General features: G+C 38.5%; 1 protein-coding gene across 1 annotated transcript in view; it reads right to left on the bottom strand.

Annotated features, from left to right (window-relative positions):
* The window catches only part of GABRG3 (gamma-aminobutyric acid type A receptor subunit gamma3), a 329,193-nt gene that overhangs the window by 53,006 nt on the left and 263,821 nt on the right, over window positions 1-12,366 (bottom strand). The window contains exon 6 of the mRNA XM_063340128.1: window positions 466-603. Within this exon, the coding sequence (XP_063196198.1) occupies window positions 466-603 (138 nt within the window). The remainder of the gene's footprint in view (window positions 1-465; window positions 604-12,366) is intronic.

The following is a 12,366-nucleotide window of genomic DNA, read 5'->3' as shown; positions in this document are numbered from 1 at the left end:
AGCTGAGTAATAAAGAGTGCCTTTGAAATATTAAGAAAAATACCAAACTTGTGGCTGAATGATTAACTAGTAGTGAAAGTGTCTAATTTCACTCACCCTACCTTTATGCTCAAAATATTCCTGTTTAATTTATGGTGAAAACATATGTCTCAGTGCAGGAATGGCTTAATAAACTTAGCTGAGGAATAAGAATCATATAGTAACTTCAAGTATATAACAAATAGCTATGTCAAGTTAGCATTTATTCCTTGGTTTGTGAAATTACGAGAAGAGTAGAGAAAAAGACAAGGAAGTTATCAAAATCTTGACAAAGTCAATAGTTTTGAAGCCTGCACTTTGGAGGTTTTAATCTGAACATTGGTACACATTGAAATAAAATTGCACTTGAATAAAAGCAAACTTGGAACAAATATTTTGAAATAATTTGTTTTCCAAAACAAGCACTGCCATTTGTATCATTCTTACCTGCAGAGGTTTTCACAATTTCTGAAGTATTTCTCAGACCCATGAAGTCAAACTGATAGAGTCTCCAAGATTTCTGATCCGCAGCCTCCACTGAATTTTTTCTCCATCTGTAAATCATTTCCTCTTTAGGGTAGCCATCTAAAAATTTAAAATAAAAATTAAAAAAATTACATTTCATAAAAAAGGTACTGCAAAACAGTATCTGTTCACTGATTTAGAGCTACTTAAGAATATCTGATTTCTGATCTGATGCTTCCCCATTGGTTTTGGTGGTATAATTCAGCTAAAGAATTGTATGGCACACAAAAATAGTCATAATACTGGCAAAATTATGATTTTTCACACTAATTTTTCTTTTCCATTGAAGAAAAATTCCGATTGGTTCTATCAACCAGAAGCCAATTTCTTCACAGATGCAGTTGATTGTACTAAGTTGAGGTCCATACACAGGAGTATTCTGCTTTACATAGGCTCTGAATAATCTGTGCAAACCAATGGAGTGTGAAAAAAACAGCGGGGTGGTGTCAGCATAAGATGTAAACAATTGAAAAGGACAGATTGTTTTTAAAGTGATCATAGTTCTAATGTGATGTGTGCTACTGTACTTCTGAAATGAGCTCAATACAGTGCAAAAAAGACAATGTTTAATCACTGTGGTATTTTTTAAGTGATTATGCCATCATATTACTTCTAAAGGTTGTGGTATTTAATGAGACATCACCTGATCTCTACAGCTGAAATAGCTTCTGAAAGTCTTCCTTTACCAATTTAGCACTTAGTAGTCATAATTAATCCTCATGCCAATATTTAATTTCCTTTTTGTTAGAGAATTGCATTTTCCTACAGAAGTCCAACAACAAATCTTCAACCAGCCCAATCCATAATAACAGACAATCTAGAAAACAACAGCACACCCATGCTAGTTAAAACTACATTGTTCTCTAATACATAATACAATAAATGCCTATTCATTTAATAATTAATATAGTAGATGTAGATTGCAAGGCAAATTAAAAGCCTAACAATAACAATAGGCAGTTAATATAACTGTCTCAGCTGTATTTTTTTTTCCCATTGGATGCTGATAAATTTTGAAATTTGCATTGCAAAACAGCTTCTCTGGTCATGGTGCTATTTCCTTGATGTTTTCCTCCTATGAGTGTCTTCATCTTGTTTAAGGTTCCACCCTGCTGTGGCACTGCTGTAAGGTGCGCGTGGCCTCGTTTATCCCTCTCGCTAACACAGCATGAAAAGTACCCACCAGTCCCTCAGTATTAATCCGGAGAAAACGACTATGTGTTAATTCAAAATGCCATGTTTGTATATTTTCCATCAATGTAAATGAAGAAGGAAGGACCCGACTGAGTTACAAACACAAGCCCTGCCGTTCTCCACGAGAACTCTTGCTGCCAAGCAGATTTCACTGCCAATTCTGCTGTGCCAATCTGCGAGATTGATCGAAAGGTTAATTATTTTTGGCTGGCAGATTATGTCAGGGGATGCAGAGGTACAGTGAAAGAAGTCAAGCTTTGCAGGGCCTCCGAGCATTAGCCCTGCATCATCTGAAATCTTCTTGAGCCTGGCTCATATTTGACTGACCCCTCAGGTCACATTCCTGACCAAACAATGTCTCCCTCTAACAGAAAGCCCTACATTTTACCTCAGGAGCCTTCTCAAACTGTCTTCATTTGTGGGGACTCTGATATTTCTCTATTAGTTGAGGAGGGAAGAAGCATCAGATGTCCTTCTCACCATGCTGTGGCTGCTGTGCCCTAACGCCAGTGGCAGTGGCAGAGCCACCCTGTCCCCACAAAGCAGTATCAGGACCACAAATGGGACTGCCATGCTGACTGGGTCCTAATCCTGCCTCCTGATTTGCCTCCTGATGAGGAGGAAAGGAAATCCTTACCCTGTTGCACTCCCTACACCAAGCTCCCGCTGCAGAACTTGTGGCCTCAAGCACCAACTTGCAGATTTTGTAGCAGGCAGTAGATGGGGTAGGCCCCTTTTCTCAGGAAAATTTCACCATAATCATTGCAAGTAAAAATATTTCAAATATCCTGGAAGTAACAAAGATTTTATTTTTTTAATACATTATTTTAAATTGATCCAAAATGAACTTTTTACATTTCTTTCCAAGTTTTACTGAAAAAAAAGTATTAATTAGTCCTGAATTCAATTTTTTCCTGATTTCTTGGCTTCTTTTTCATCCCATGGCCACCTCACAACAATCCATTACGCTGTCAGTTAGCTTGAAAGCTTGCCATTATCCAAGGCATAGCTGTTTATCCTGGCATGAGCGTCATGAAGTCAGGAACAAGTTCATCAGAGTCTCATCCTTCAGGATTTTTCCTATATTTTTGACTAAGAAGAGACAGATTCAATTTCAGAATAACTACATTTGGTATTATTCATCGTCATTAAACAGTAAGCCACTGACTTCAGGAGACTCATGCTCTTTCAACAGTAGTCTCCTTAATCCACAGTCACTGACATCTGCTCTTACAATGGTTGGGTTACTTACATCAAAGGAGATAAGTACTGGTGATTCAATGGGAGTTGTTTCAATCCGTTAAATAACTGCTATTATGTTCTGCTCCGGTGCCAGGTGACTTCACTTTTCAATTCATTTAAAAGATATAATATTTCTTGTGGAATAATCACACATCTACTTGCACAGTATATCACCCCTAGGATTCACTTAGCTTACAGAATGGACTATTCATGATGGTTCTTCTTTCAGTGATATCCAATATTTCTTCTATACAGACTAATTGCTTCTAGCCCTCTAAATGTTTTATGTTAGAAAATATCAGAACCGGAGACTTCAGTACTTCCACTAGAAAATGAAACCTGTGGTGTTCAGCCCGCAACACAAGAAAGAGTGTATTACCTATAGAAATGTCTGTTTTCTTTCACTTCTCCAGCATGACAAATGGCAGTAGATTACCTTAAATGCTAGCCTTGTGGCCTCAAGCCATCCACGTTGAACAAATTGCTGTCCATCAAATGTATTTACCCTGTCAGGTTGCTTTAGGTTGTGTAAGAATATCCGTGCTGCAGCAGGACAAGGCTCCAGGAGGTCCTGGGGGCTTTCCAGCAGGTGCCGGTAAGGCAGCAAGGGGGACAGCATGGGAAGACGACAACCATGACAAGCAGGTGTGTGTTCTGTGTTACAGACATCCAAGTTCTGGCAACCTGCAACTCAGGAGCTTCTCAACCAAAGTCTGTGTCAACACCTTCATTTTCCCTCCCATGAATGTATTTGATTGCCTTTAAATCCTCCTATTTTTTGGCCTGGTGGTTATTTTGTAGTCTGTGCTACAGCTATTCGCATCTTATATACTGCCATGTCAAAGACTTACGGAGCACCTCGACCATTTGGCTTTTCGTAAGACTGGTACTACATGCCTTTGTAAAATCAAGTCAAGAACAAATTTGGTTGAAGTTATTTCTTTAAGAGCCCAGCAGAAAGTATCCATGTAACACCTCCTGTTTCCCTTCCCTAAACACACTAACGGCTTTTCCAGGTAACATAAGTGACTGGTACCTTTGTTGCTTTACTCATAGGCTTAAGCATATGGATTTTCAAAGTGTATCACTGACTTTAATTTCAGTAATGCAAACAGGGATAAACAATAAATGCACTTCTTGCTGGTTTGTAGGTGAGTGAACCTATTATAACAGAAAGCCTAATTGTGATGATGAACTGTGAGATTCTGTGGATTTTGGTTTATTTCCTTTCTGTTACTGGAATAATTGAACTCATGTTACCACATCTTCTCACAGTACCACCATATAATTTATAACTGACAGGTTAAAAATATTTAAACTTTGTTCTTCATCTTCATACTGCTCCACTTTCTATGGAGACTGATTTGTGCAGAAGCTTCAATCAAATGCTGGAAAAATTGTCAAGACCAGAAATACCTCCAGGCTGGATGAGATGCATATGCAATCACAAGATAGCTGTGAGAATTGGTGTCAAGTGTCCCTGAAGCACAGGGCGACTCTGCTACAGGAGTCAACATTGATGGAAAATCAGCAACTTCCATAATACAGCCATTGATACATCCATGCTTGTTAGCGCATACTGCCTCTAACCTGGATTTTCCCAATGCTGTTGTTGGTCTGGGCATCTTAGATCAATGCTTAAGTCTTTGTTTCACCTTCTTTTCTGTGATAATGGGTCTGTTTTAGGAAGTGAGTAGATGGGAAGAAGATGGCAGAATGGGGGTCATGTCAAAAAAAACACAGACCACTTGAAGAACTAGTTTCTGTCTAAAAAACTTTCCTTAGAAATGTATCCAAGACATGGAAAGACAGAGAGGCATGGAAAGAAAACCCTAACCTCTTTCGTCTCTTCAGACATATTTTCCCCGCTCCGTGAAATCAGTTTATTTTACTGCTAGTTCTCCACACTTTGTATTCAAACATAACACAGGCAGACTCAGCTTGTAGCAGAAGGAATAATGCAACAAGGAAGCTCATCTCTCCTTCTAGCCTTGGAAAAATTTGTATGCTCAGAGCACGTGATGAGGAGTTAATGAAAGCAGCAGCAAAGCTGGAAATGTGGGGGAAGCAGGCAAGAAAGGATCGGTTCAGTTAAGTATCTGCCAGGAGGCTGATGCGTACGCCGGGAGTATATATTTGAAAGCTACAGCTGGATTCTGGGAAGGTTCTGTTTTTCCAGGGGTGTTTGATATACAAAGTCAGGAAAAAGCATGATCTGAAAAACAAGCTGTCGCCATCAGCTAGCGATCAGAGTTTACACCACAGGCATGAAGGGAGTGTGGTAGATTTGACGGCTGCTGCTGAAGGCGGTCAGGAGAGGGTGGATGCCCCGACGCAATTAGAGGCAGGCGATGAGCAGCCCTTCACACCTTACAGCCAGCTGCTTCCAGACACACTTTGCTTCCTCGAATGCTACCTAGTAAACTCTTCTTCAGACTAATCGGGGGGGCCCTGTCAACACAGGCCCAGTCAGACGAAGAGGGAAACCCCTGTCAACACAACCCCAGCCAGACGAGGATCATGAAGTCTAGAAATGCACCTTTCTCTGGTACTGCGCTGTGGATGACAAATCATATGCTTCCACAGAAGCTGCCTGGGCTCTTTTTCTTGTTAGCAGTTATTATAAATGCTCCTTTTTCAGCAAGAAAACTGCATTTTTAATCTCACCTTCTCAACATTTCAGAGGAAGAGGTTTCTCAGTGATCTATTCCTGTATCTGTCCGGTGTTTGTTCTCAGAATGTGTGTGTGCTTTTAACGAGGAGAATCCTGAAAGCTCTCCTATGAAAAATGATACTACCTTGGATTTCATGATTGTATGCACTTATTAAGCACAAGTAGATGGCAGAAAGAGCAAAGTTTCAGTTCAACTATTTTAAAATAAAACAAAATAAAAATTAGGGAATATAGAAAATACATTATGTCTTTTCAGAAGAATCCATTGGGTTAGATGGAAGCAGAAGTACGGAAAGAGAGCAGACACAATTATTTACTTAAGACCTATTGAAAAAATACTCATGCATAAATTTCATGCATATTGAGTTCTCTCTGTCAATAAATGAAGTCGACTAGCATTTTTCTCACTCACTTATTTAAAAAAAAAGGCTTTTTAAAAGGCAGCTATAATAAAAAAAAAGATAAATGTGGATGCTGTAAAGATAGCTTTAAAACCTGAAGTGATTTAGTTCTGCAGTTGTAGATAATTGCACTTAGATGATAACTACAGCAATTATAAACATTATTCTTTGCCCTGTTTGCTTGCATTGGTAATTGACACCTTATTAACAGTACATTAACTGATCAAAAAAAATCAACCACCGTAGCCATAACTGCAGAAAAATGGATCTAATACTGCCCTGAAGTTAAAGGATACATCTCCCATTGAAGAGAACAGAATTTTTCTACATAAAAATGTGCTTTACTATGATCATTTAGCTAAGAACTAGAGAATCCAATCACCATCATCAACAGTAATGCTTAATTATCCTTTTACTCGCGACTAATTCTGGTTTTTTAGATAAGTGCTAGAATGCTAATGCAATTTACTGATACATTATAAGGTAGCTTAGCTTTTGGGAGGAACTTGCGGCATCAATGCATCTTTTGGGCCTTCAGAATAGAAAGGTGGAAAAGACAAATGTTGCTGTCAGACAAGTATATCCCAAAAGAAGGATTTTCTGTTAAACAGCTCTTGTAGGAGGTAAACTTTTTCCTTGATTTTTGTTACTCATAGACAAATTGTAATCTTACCTCAGGGGAAACATAGAAGAGAATAAAAAGGTGAAAACGAGAAGGGAAAGAAGGAAGGCAGAGAAGAACAAATGGGACTGGATTGAAACGCGAGACAGAAGTTTTCCATTGAAGATATTTTGAGATGTGGCTTTTCCGTGTGCTCCCTTTCTGAGAAAATTCTTAGTTTTCTTCTAAAATCTAATATAATTAGATTATTCTCATATATGGGTGCTATAATTTTGTCACACACAGACCTAGTAGTCAAAAATTCCTGTTCTGAGTATCAGATTCTAAGGATAGGTGGAGTATCTTGAAATTATATTAAGAAACTAAGACAATTCTTTGAGTCGTCATACCTTTGTACCCTGTCTTTAAGGTCACTATGCAATTTTCCTTTTGATTCATTTTCAATTGGTACCAAGAGTGACGTGGTTTTGGAAAATGCTTGGTTTTATCATATATTGTCCTTATAATTACACTTTTCTATTGTCTTGCATATGCCTTCACCTTTTCTGAAAAAAAGAGAAATAAAAGAACAGCCTCACCTTATAGCCTGTCTTAATGTTTTGTTATGCATTTTCATTTATTTAATTAATTTTACTGCTTGCTAACAGTTCTATTTGGAAGGCAATTTTCAGAAGCCTCATGCAACAATTGCTTTTGCCTGTTTGCATTGCTCTGGCCAGCAGATTATCTCACAAATTATTCCACTGCTAATTAGAACATCTGATAAATGTTCATATTCCTCTGATTTAGAACTCCATTCCTAACATCATTAATGGTTAATGGGCTCATCTCACTCCTAGCTTACTGGATATAAATTGTATCTTATCTAAGGAGAGAGTTCTTGCACTGATCAGTGTACTGAGGACATCTATGGAAACCTTGCCTAGCTGTACGCAGTCTTGTTCATACTTTTCACGGAATGGGTACTTCACCCCAACCTCCTGTTCTGTTGTGTATGGAACAACATGAAGATCTCACCTTTGGTTTCCTGCAATATCAGCCTTGCAGAGAAAAATGAAAGTCCTGAAATCATTTTTCCTGTCTCAGGTTCTCTCCTGATCTGAATTATTCTGGAATATGTACTCATTCTATTTATTTAGAACTTTTCTGCTTATAAACAAAGATGCCAGTAGGAGACAGAATTTGATTTTCTAGCTCCCTGTACTGATTTTTCCTTGCTACCATAGCTATTTCATAATGATCTTGCGATGCCTCACATTTGTGTGTCATTACAGACAAAGAATAGCCCAAGATTTTATTAATAATGTGGTTTAGATATTTTTTGATAATAATTGATAAATGTGAGACCAAGTCTCACATTTTTGTTGGCTGTTAGACCTCAGATGATGATTCTAGGTAAGGGGAAAGTTTCAGAAATGTATGGCAAAGAGATGTCCTTTCAGAGTCTGCTGGGATCCTGTGCTGCTGCTTCGCCCTGCCTAGGTCATATATACCACAGCCATCTATGCACAGAGACAGGAGGCTTCCTCTGGGGACTTGCTGTCCTCAGGAGGATTTGGGGTGAGATTCGAGCAGCGGGAAGTCTCCTCTCTCCTCCCTTCTTTTACCTGGACTTCATGTGGCCTATCACATTGACTGAATGATGCTGAGAATTCAAGAGCTATGTACTACTGCTGAGACGTTAGCTTCGTTATTGTACCGCTAAATATGTACAGTGATTTCTGCAATAGAAAACAAACAGCACAAAATGAATATTGTAGCAGCTAAAATTTTGTGTTTGGCTGGCTGCATGAACTCAAAAGAGAGGAGAAAGATCGCTTGTCTTTACAGTTTGTAACTGACTATCAAAGAATGTTATGCTGCATGCAAGATTTTCTCGTGTCTATTTAAACATGAATTTTATGCTGGATGTGCTGAGGGAAAATTTTGAGGTGCTTCCCAGGATTTTTTGCTGAGATGTGCAAAGTCTGAGTGGATGCATACACAGGTAGTATCTCGGGCAGATGTAGGTGATGGCAATCACTCATAATCTTCTGTAGAGAAGCTGACTCTTAATTCAGCTTTATGAAAAAGGTGAAGCCAACAGAATAACAATAAAGCAGATGAAAAATATCTGGATAAACCAGAGCAAGTCAAAGGTCCTGACATCAGAATTTAAAACCAAACTTAGCTGGGGTTGCTTTGGACAAATTAGAAACCAGATAAATCAGAAAACAAAACTATAACATAACCAAAGCGGAACATAAGCAGAATATCTGTCAAATGTACAATTCTTCAGTCTGCTTACATTCTCTGTAGCCAGGATTCAGCCTTCCTCTTCCATTCATTTAGGCTGCACTTATATTGATGCTTAGTGACATTGTGATGATGCCAAACTGATTGGGGAAGTGGACACTTCGGAAGGGAGAGCCACCCTGCAGGAAGACCTGGATAGGCTGGAAGAGTGGGCTAACAAGAACCTTCTGAAGTTCAACAAAGAAAGACAAGTGTAAGGTCTTGCACCTGAGAAAAAAAATCCAGGAGTGCAGCACAGGCTGGGATCTACCCAGCTGGGGGGCAGCTCTGTGGAAAGGGACCTGGGGGTCCTGGTGGACAACAAGCTTGAAGAAAGCCAACAAGGTGCTGGGTTGCATCAACAGGAGCATCACCAGCAGAGATAAAGTCATTATCCCACTCTACTCAGCACTTGTTAGGCTACACCTGGACCATTCTGTTCAGTTTTGGTCCCTGCTATGCAAAAAAGATGTGGACAGGCTGGAGAGGGTCCAGGGACAGGCATAAAAGGGCAGGGAAGCCTGACATATGAGGAAAGGCTGAGAGAATCGGGTTTGTTCAGCCTTGAGAAAAGAAAGCTTAGGGGAGACTTTATCACCATGTCCCAGTATTTAAAGGGTGGCTACAAAGAAGATGGAGACTCCCTTTTCACAAGGAGTCACACGGAAAAGATGAGGGGTAATGGATACTAGTTACTCCTGGCGACATTCTGGTTGGACACAAAAGGAAATTTTTTCACAATAAGAACAATCAGCCATTGGAATAATCTCCCCAGGGAAGTGGTGGATTCCCCATCACTGGACACTTTTAAGATTTAGCTGGGCAGGGTACTAAGCCATCTTGTCTAGACCGTGCTTTCGCCAAGAAAGGTTGGACCAGATGGTCCTTGACGTCCTTTCCAACCTGGGATTCTGTGATTCTATGATTGACTCTATGATAGCCCTTATGAAGCAAGTGCTTAAATTTCTTATGACTACGATGGACAGCAGTGCCACTGAAAAATGCTGGCCAACTGAGTTCAAACAGCCCAGCTGGAGGGGAATACCATTCTCTAGAGGACTTTAAAAATACCTTTATGCTATTCTATTGACTACGTAGGGCACTTCAGAATAGCTGTGTAAATTAAATGGAGTAAATTCCATCAAAGATCTTTAACACAAACATACATGAATTGAATTAAAAATAGCACATAAATGCTCAGTATCAACTTCAACTGCACTGGATATTACAAGATAACATAATCTTGCCTTTACCCATTTAATGGCAATAATTAACTGTATCCTTCATGTAGGACTACTAAGATTTCCTCAAGAATACCCTGATGAGAAAGATAACATTGTTTACTTCATCTTTGTTTAACTTGGTTAGAAAAAGCGCTGAGAAAATGTGTTTTGGCTCATCTGAAAACGTATAATGAACGAGCAAAGATTCTAATGCAAAGAGGTAACGGGCAAAAACTTGAACATAGGAAGTTCCATCTAAACACAAGGAGGAACTTCTTTACTTTGAGCACTGGAACAGGCTGCCCAGAGAGATGGTGGAAGCTCCTTCTCTGGAGACATTCAAAACCCGCCTGGACGTGTTCCTGTGCAACCTGCTGTAGGTGACCCTGCTCTGGCAAGGGGGTTGGACTAGATGATCTCCAGAGGTCCCTTCCAACCCCTACCATTCTGTGATTCTGTGAGACTCAGACCTCTAGTAAAGTAAACAACATGGCCATAAATAGCCCAGGAAATGAAAGAAAATACACCTGTAAAGATGTTTAGTCCGTGCAAGTGGGGAGGAATGTAGTGAAGATAATTTACTTACAGGGTTTTTTTCCTTTCATTGACAAGTAATCTATCTAAGCTTTTTATTTCAACACTGATATGAAGATTTCTTTAACACCGAGAACTCGTTTTGTGTTTCTCACATGGAGATGAGAGTACTTAAAGATTATGCTAAACATGCTTACTCCTATTCTAACTGCTACGCAATAATTCGTATGTATGTGTTATGTATGAGCGCAACTGAAAAAGGGATATCCATTAGCACAAAAATAATACAATATTATGATCAGAAGTGTGCTATTATCAACTTATAAATATAGGTAAATATGCTATTTGTTGTACAAAATATATAAGAAAGAAATGGCAAGGAATAGCCTGCATTTCTAAAGACAGGAAAGAAGACTTTGTATTCTCATACAAAATAATAACAATAATAATTGAGTAAGCATAGATTACAAAAATACATTCACAACTTGAACGTAGCCATTACAATGAAATAATAATAGCATCCACAGAAGTATTAGCATCCAGCTGTTTATCAGTGCCCAACTTCTTAGGCTAGAAATGTACTACAACCTTTGTCCCATGTTATCCCATGTACAGAAATCTTCTACCCAGTTTCAATTACAAAAGTCATTGTAGCTACATAGTCAGCTTACGTAGTCCACAGGTTTTGTGACTAGCCTGAACGGCACATCTTCAGACCCATGAAAATGAAAATTTAGGTATCAACAATGCTTTTTTCTGAATTGCCATGAAACCCATTTCAGGCTTCACAGGAGCTACACCAGCAAAGCCTGTGGGTTTACAGAAGCCATCAGAAACGTGCTATGCTCAGTCAACACAGCATTAATGGAAGGAGGTTACAAATTAAAGATTTCCATACAAGATTTTTATTACTTTTTTATAGATCTTCTCAGAATGCATCACGAATGGATGATAAAAGGTAAAACACCAGAACACTCAAAACTGAAAACACAGCGTCTTTTCTGAGTCCTGTGATTTCATAGAATATTACAACAATTTGCAGCATAAACTCAAAACTAAAAAGAAAATTTCATTAAGCCTGAGATTAAGCAGGGTTAGCTTTTAAAATATGTGTGAAATAGCGTGGCTGATGTTGGAAAAAAAAAAGCCCATACAAACTTCTTTTTTTCTTGAAAGACTCAATTCTTACTTTTGCAGCGCAGTGTAATTTAACACGTGAACTGGTATTGGAAAATCAAAATTAGTTATTTATTACTAGATTCCTCTAGTCAGTTTTTTACAGTCTATCATCTGTTTACAAAGAAACGAGCAGTATCTCTTTATTCACGTAGTTATTAGCATTCTATATGCATATTTATTGTCATTTACACACATTTATAGTCATTTGCACAAACACTAACATTTACAAAAAATAAGGTTTTATACCTCTGTAAAGTAAAGCAACAAAGAGATTTCTGTTTTTTGTAATATTTTGCAAGTTTTCAATTTTAGCTCCCTAGGACTCATCTGCACCTTATTGGTACAGCATGCAAGACTAGGCAACCAAAGATAATTGTTAACATACTTTTTTTTGTATGTTTTTTATTATTTTACAAAAACAATAGTTCCTGAAAAGATCATGGCTGAGATGTAATCTCCCTGTTCTTAATAACAGCTCAT

Source organism: Chroicocephalus ridibundus, chromosome 1 (genome assembly GCF_963924245.1).
Source record: "Chroicocephalus ridibundus chromosome 1, bChrRid1.1, whole genome shotgun sequence".
NCBI classification, from domain to species: domain Eukaryota; kingdom Metazoa; phylum Chordata; class Aves; order Charadriiformes; family Laridae; genus Chroicocephalus; species Chroicocephalus ridibundus.
The sequence above is the reverse complement of the archived record's forward strand: the minus strand, read 5'-3'. Positions and strand labels throughout refer to the sequence as shown.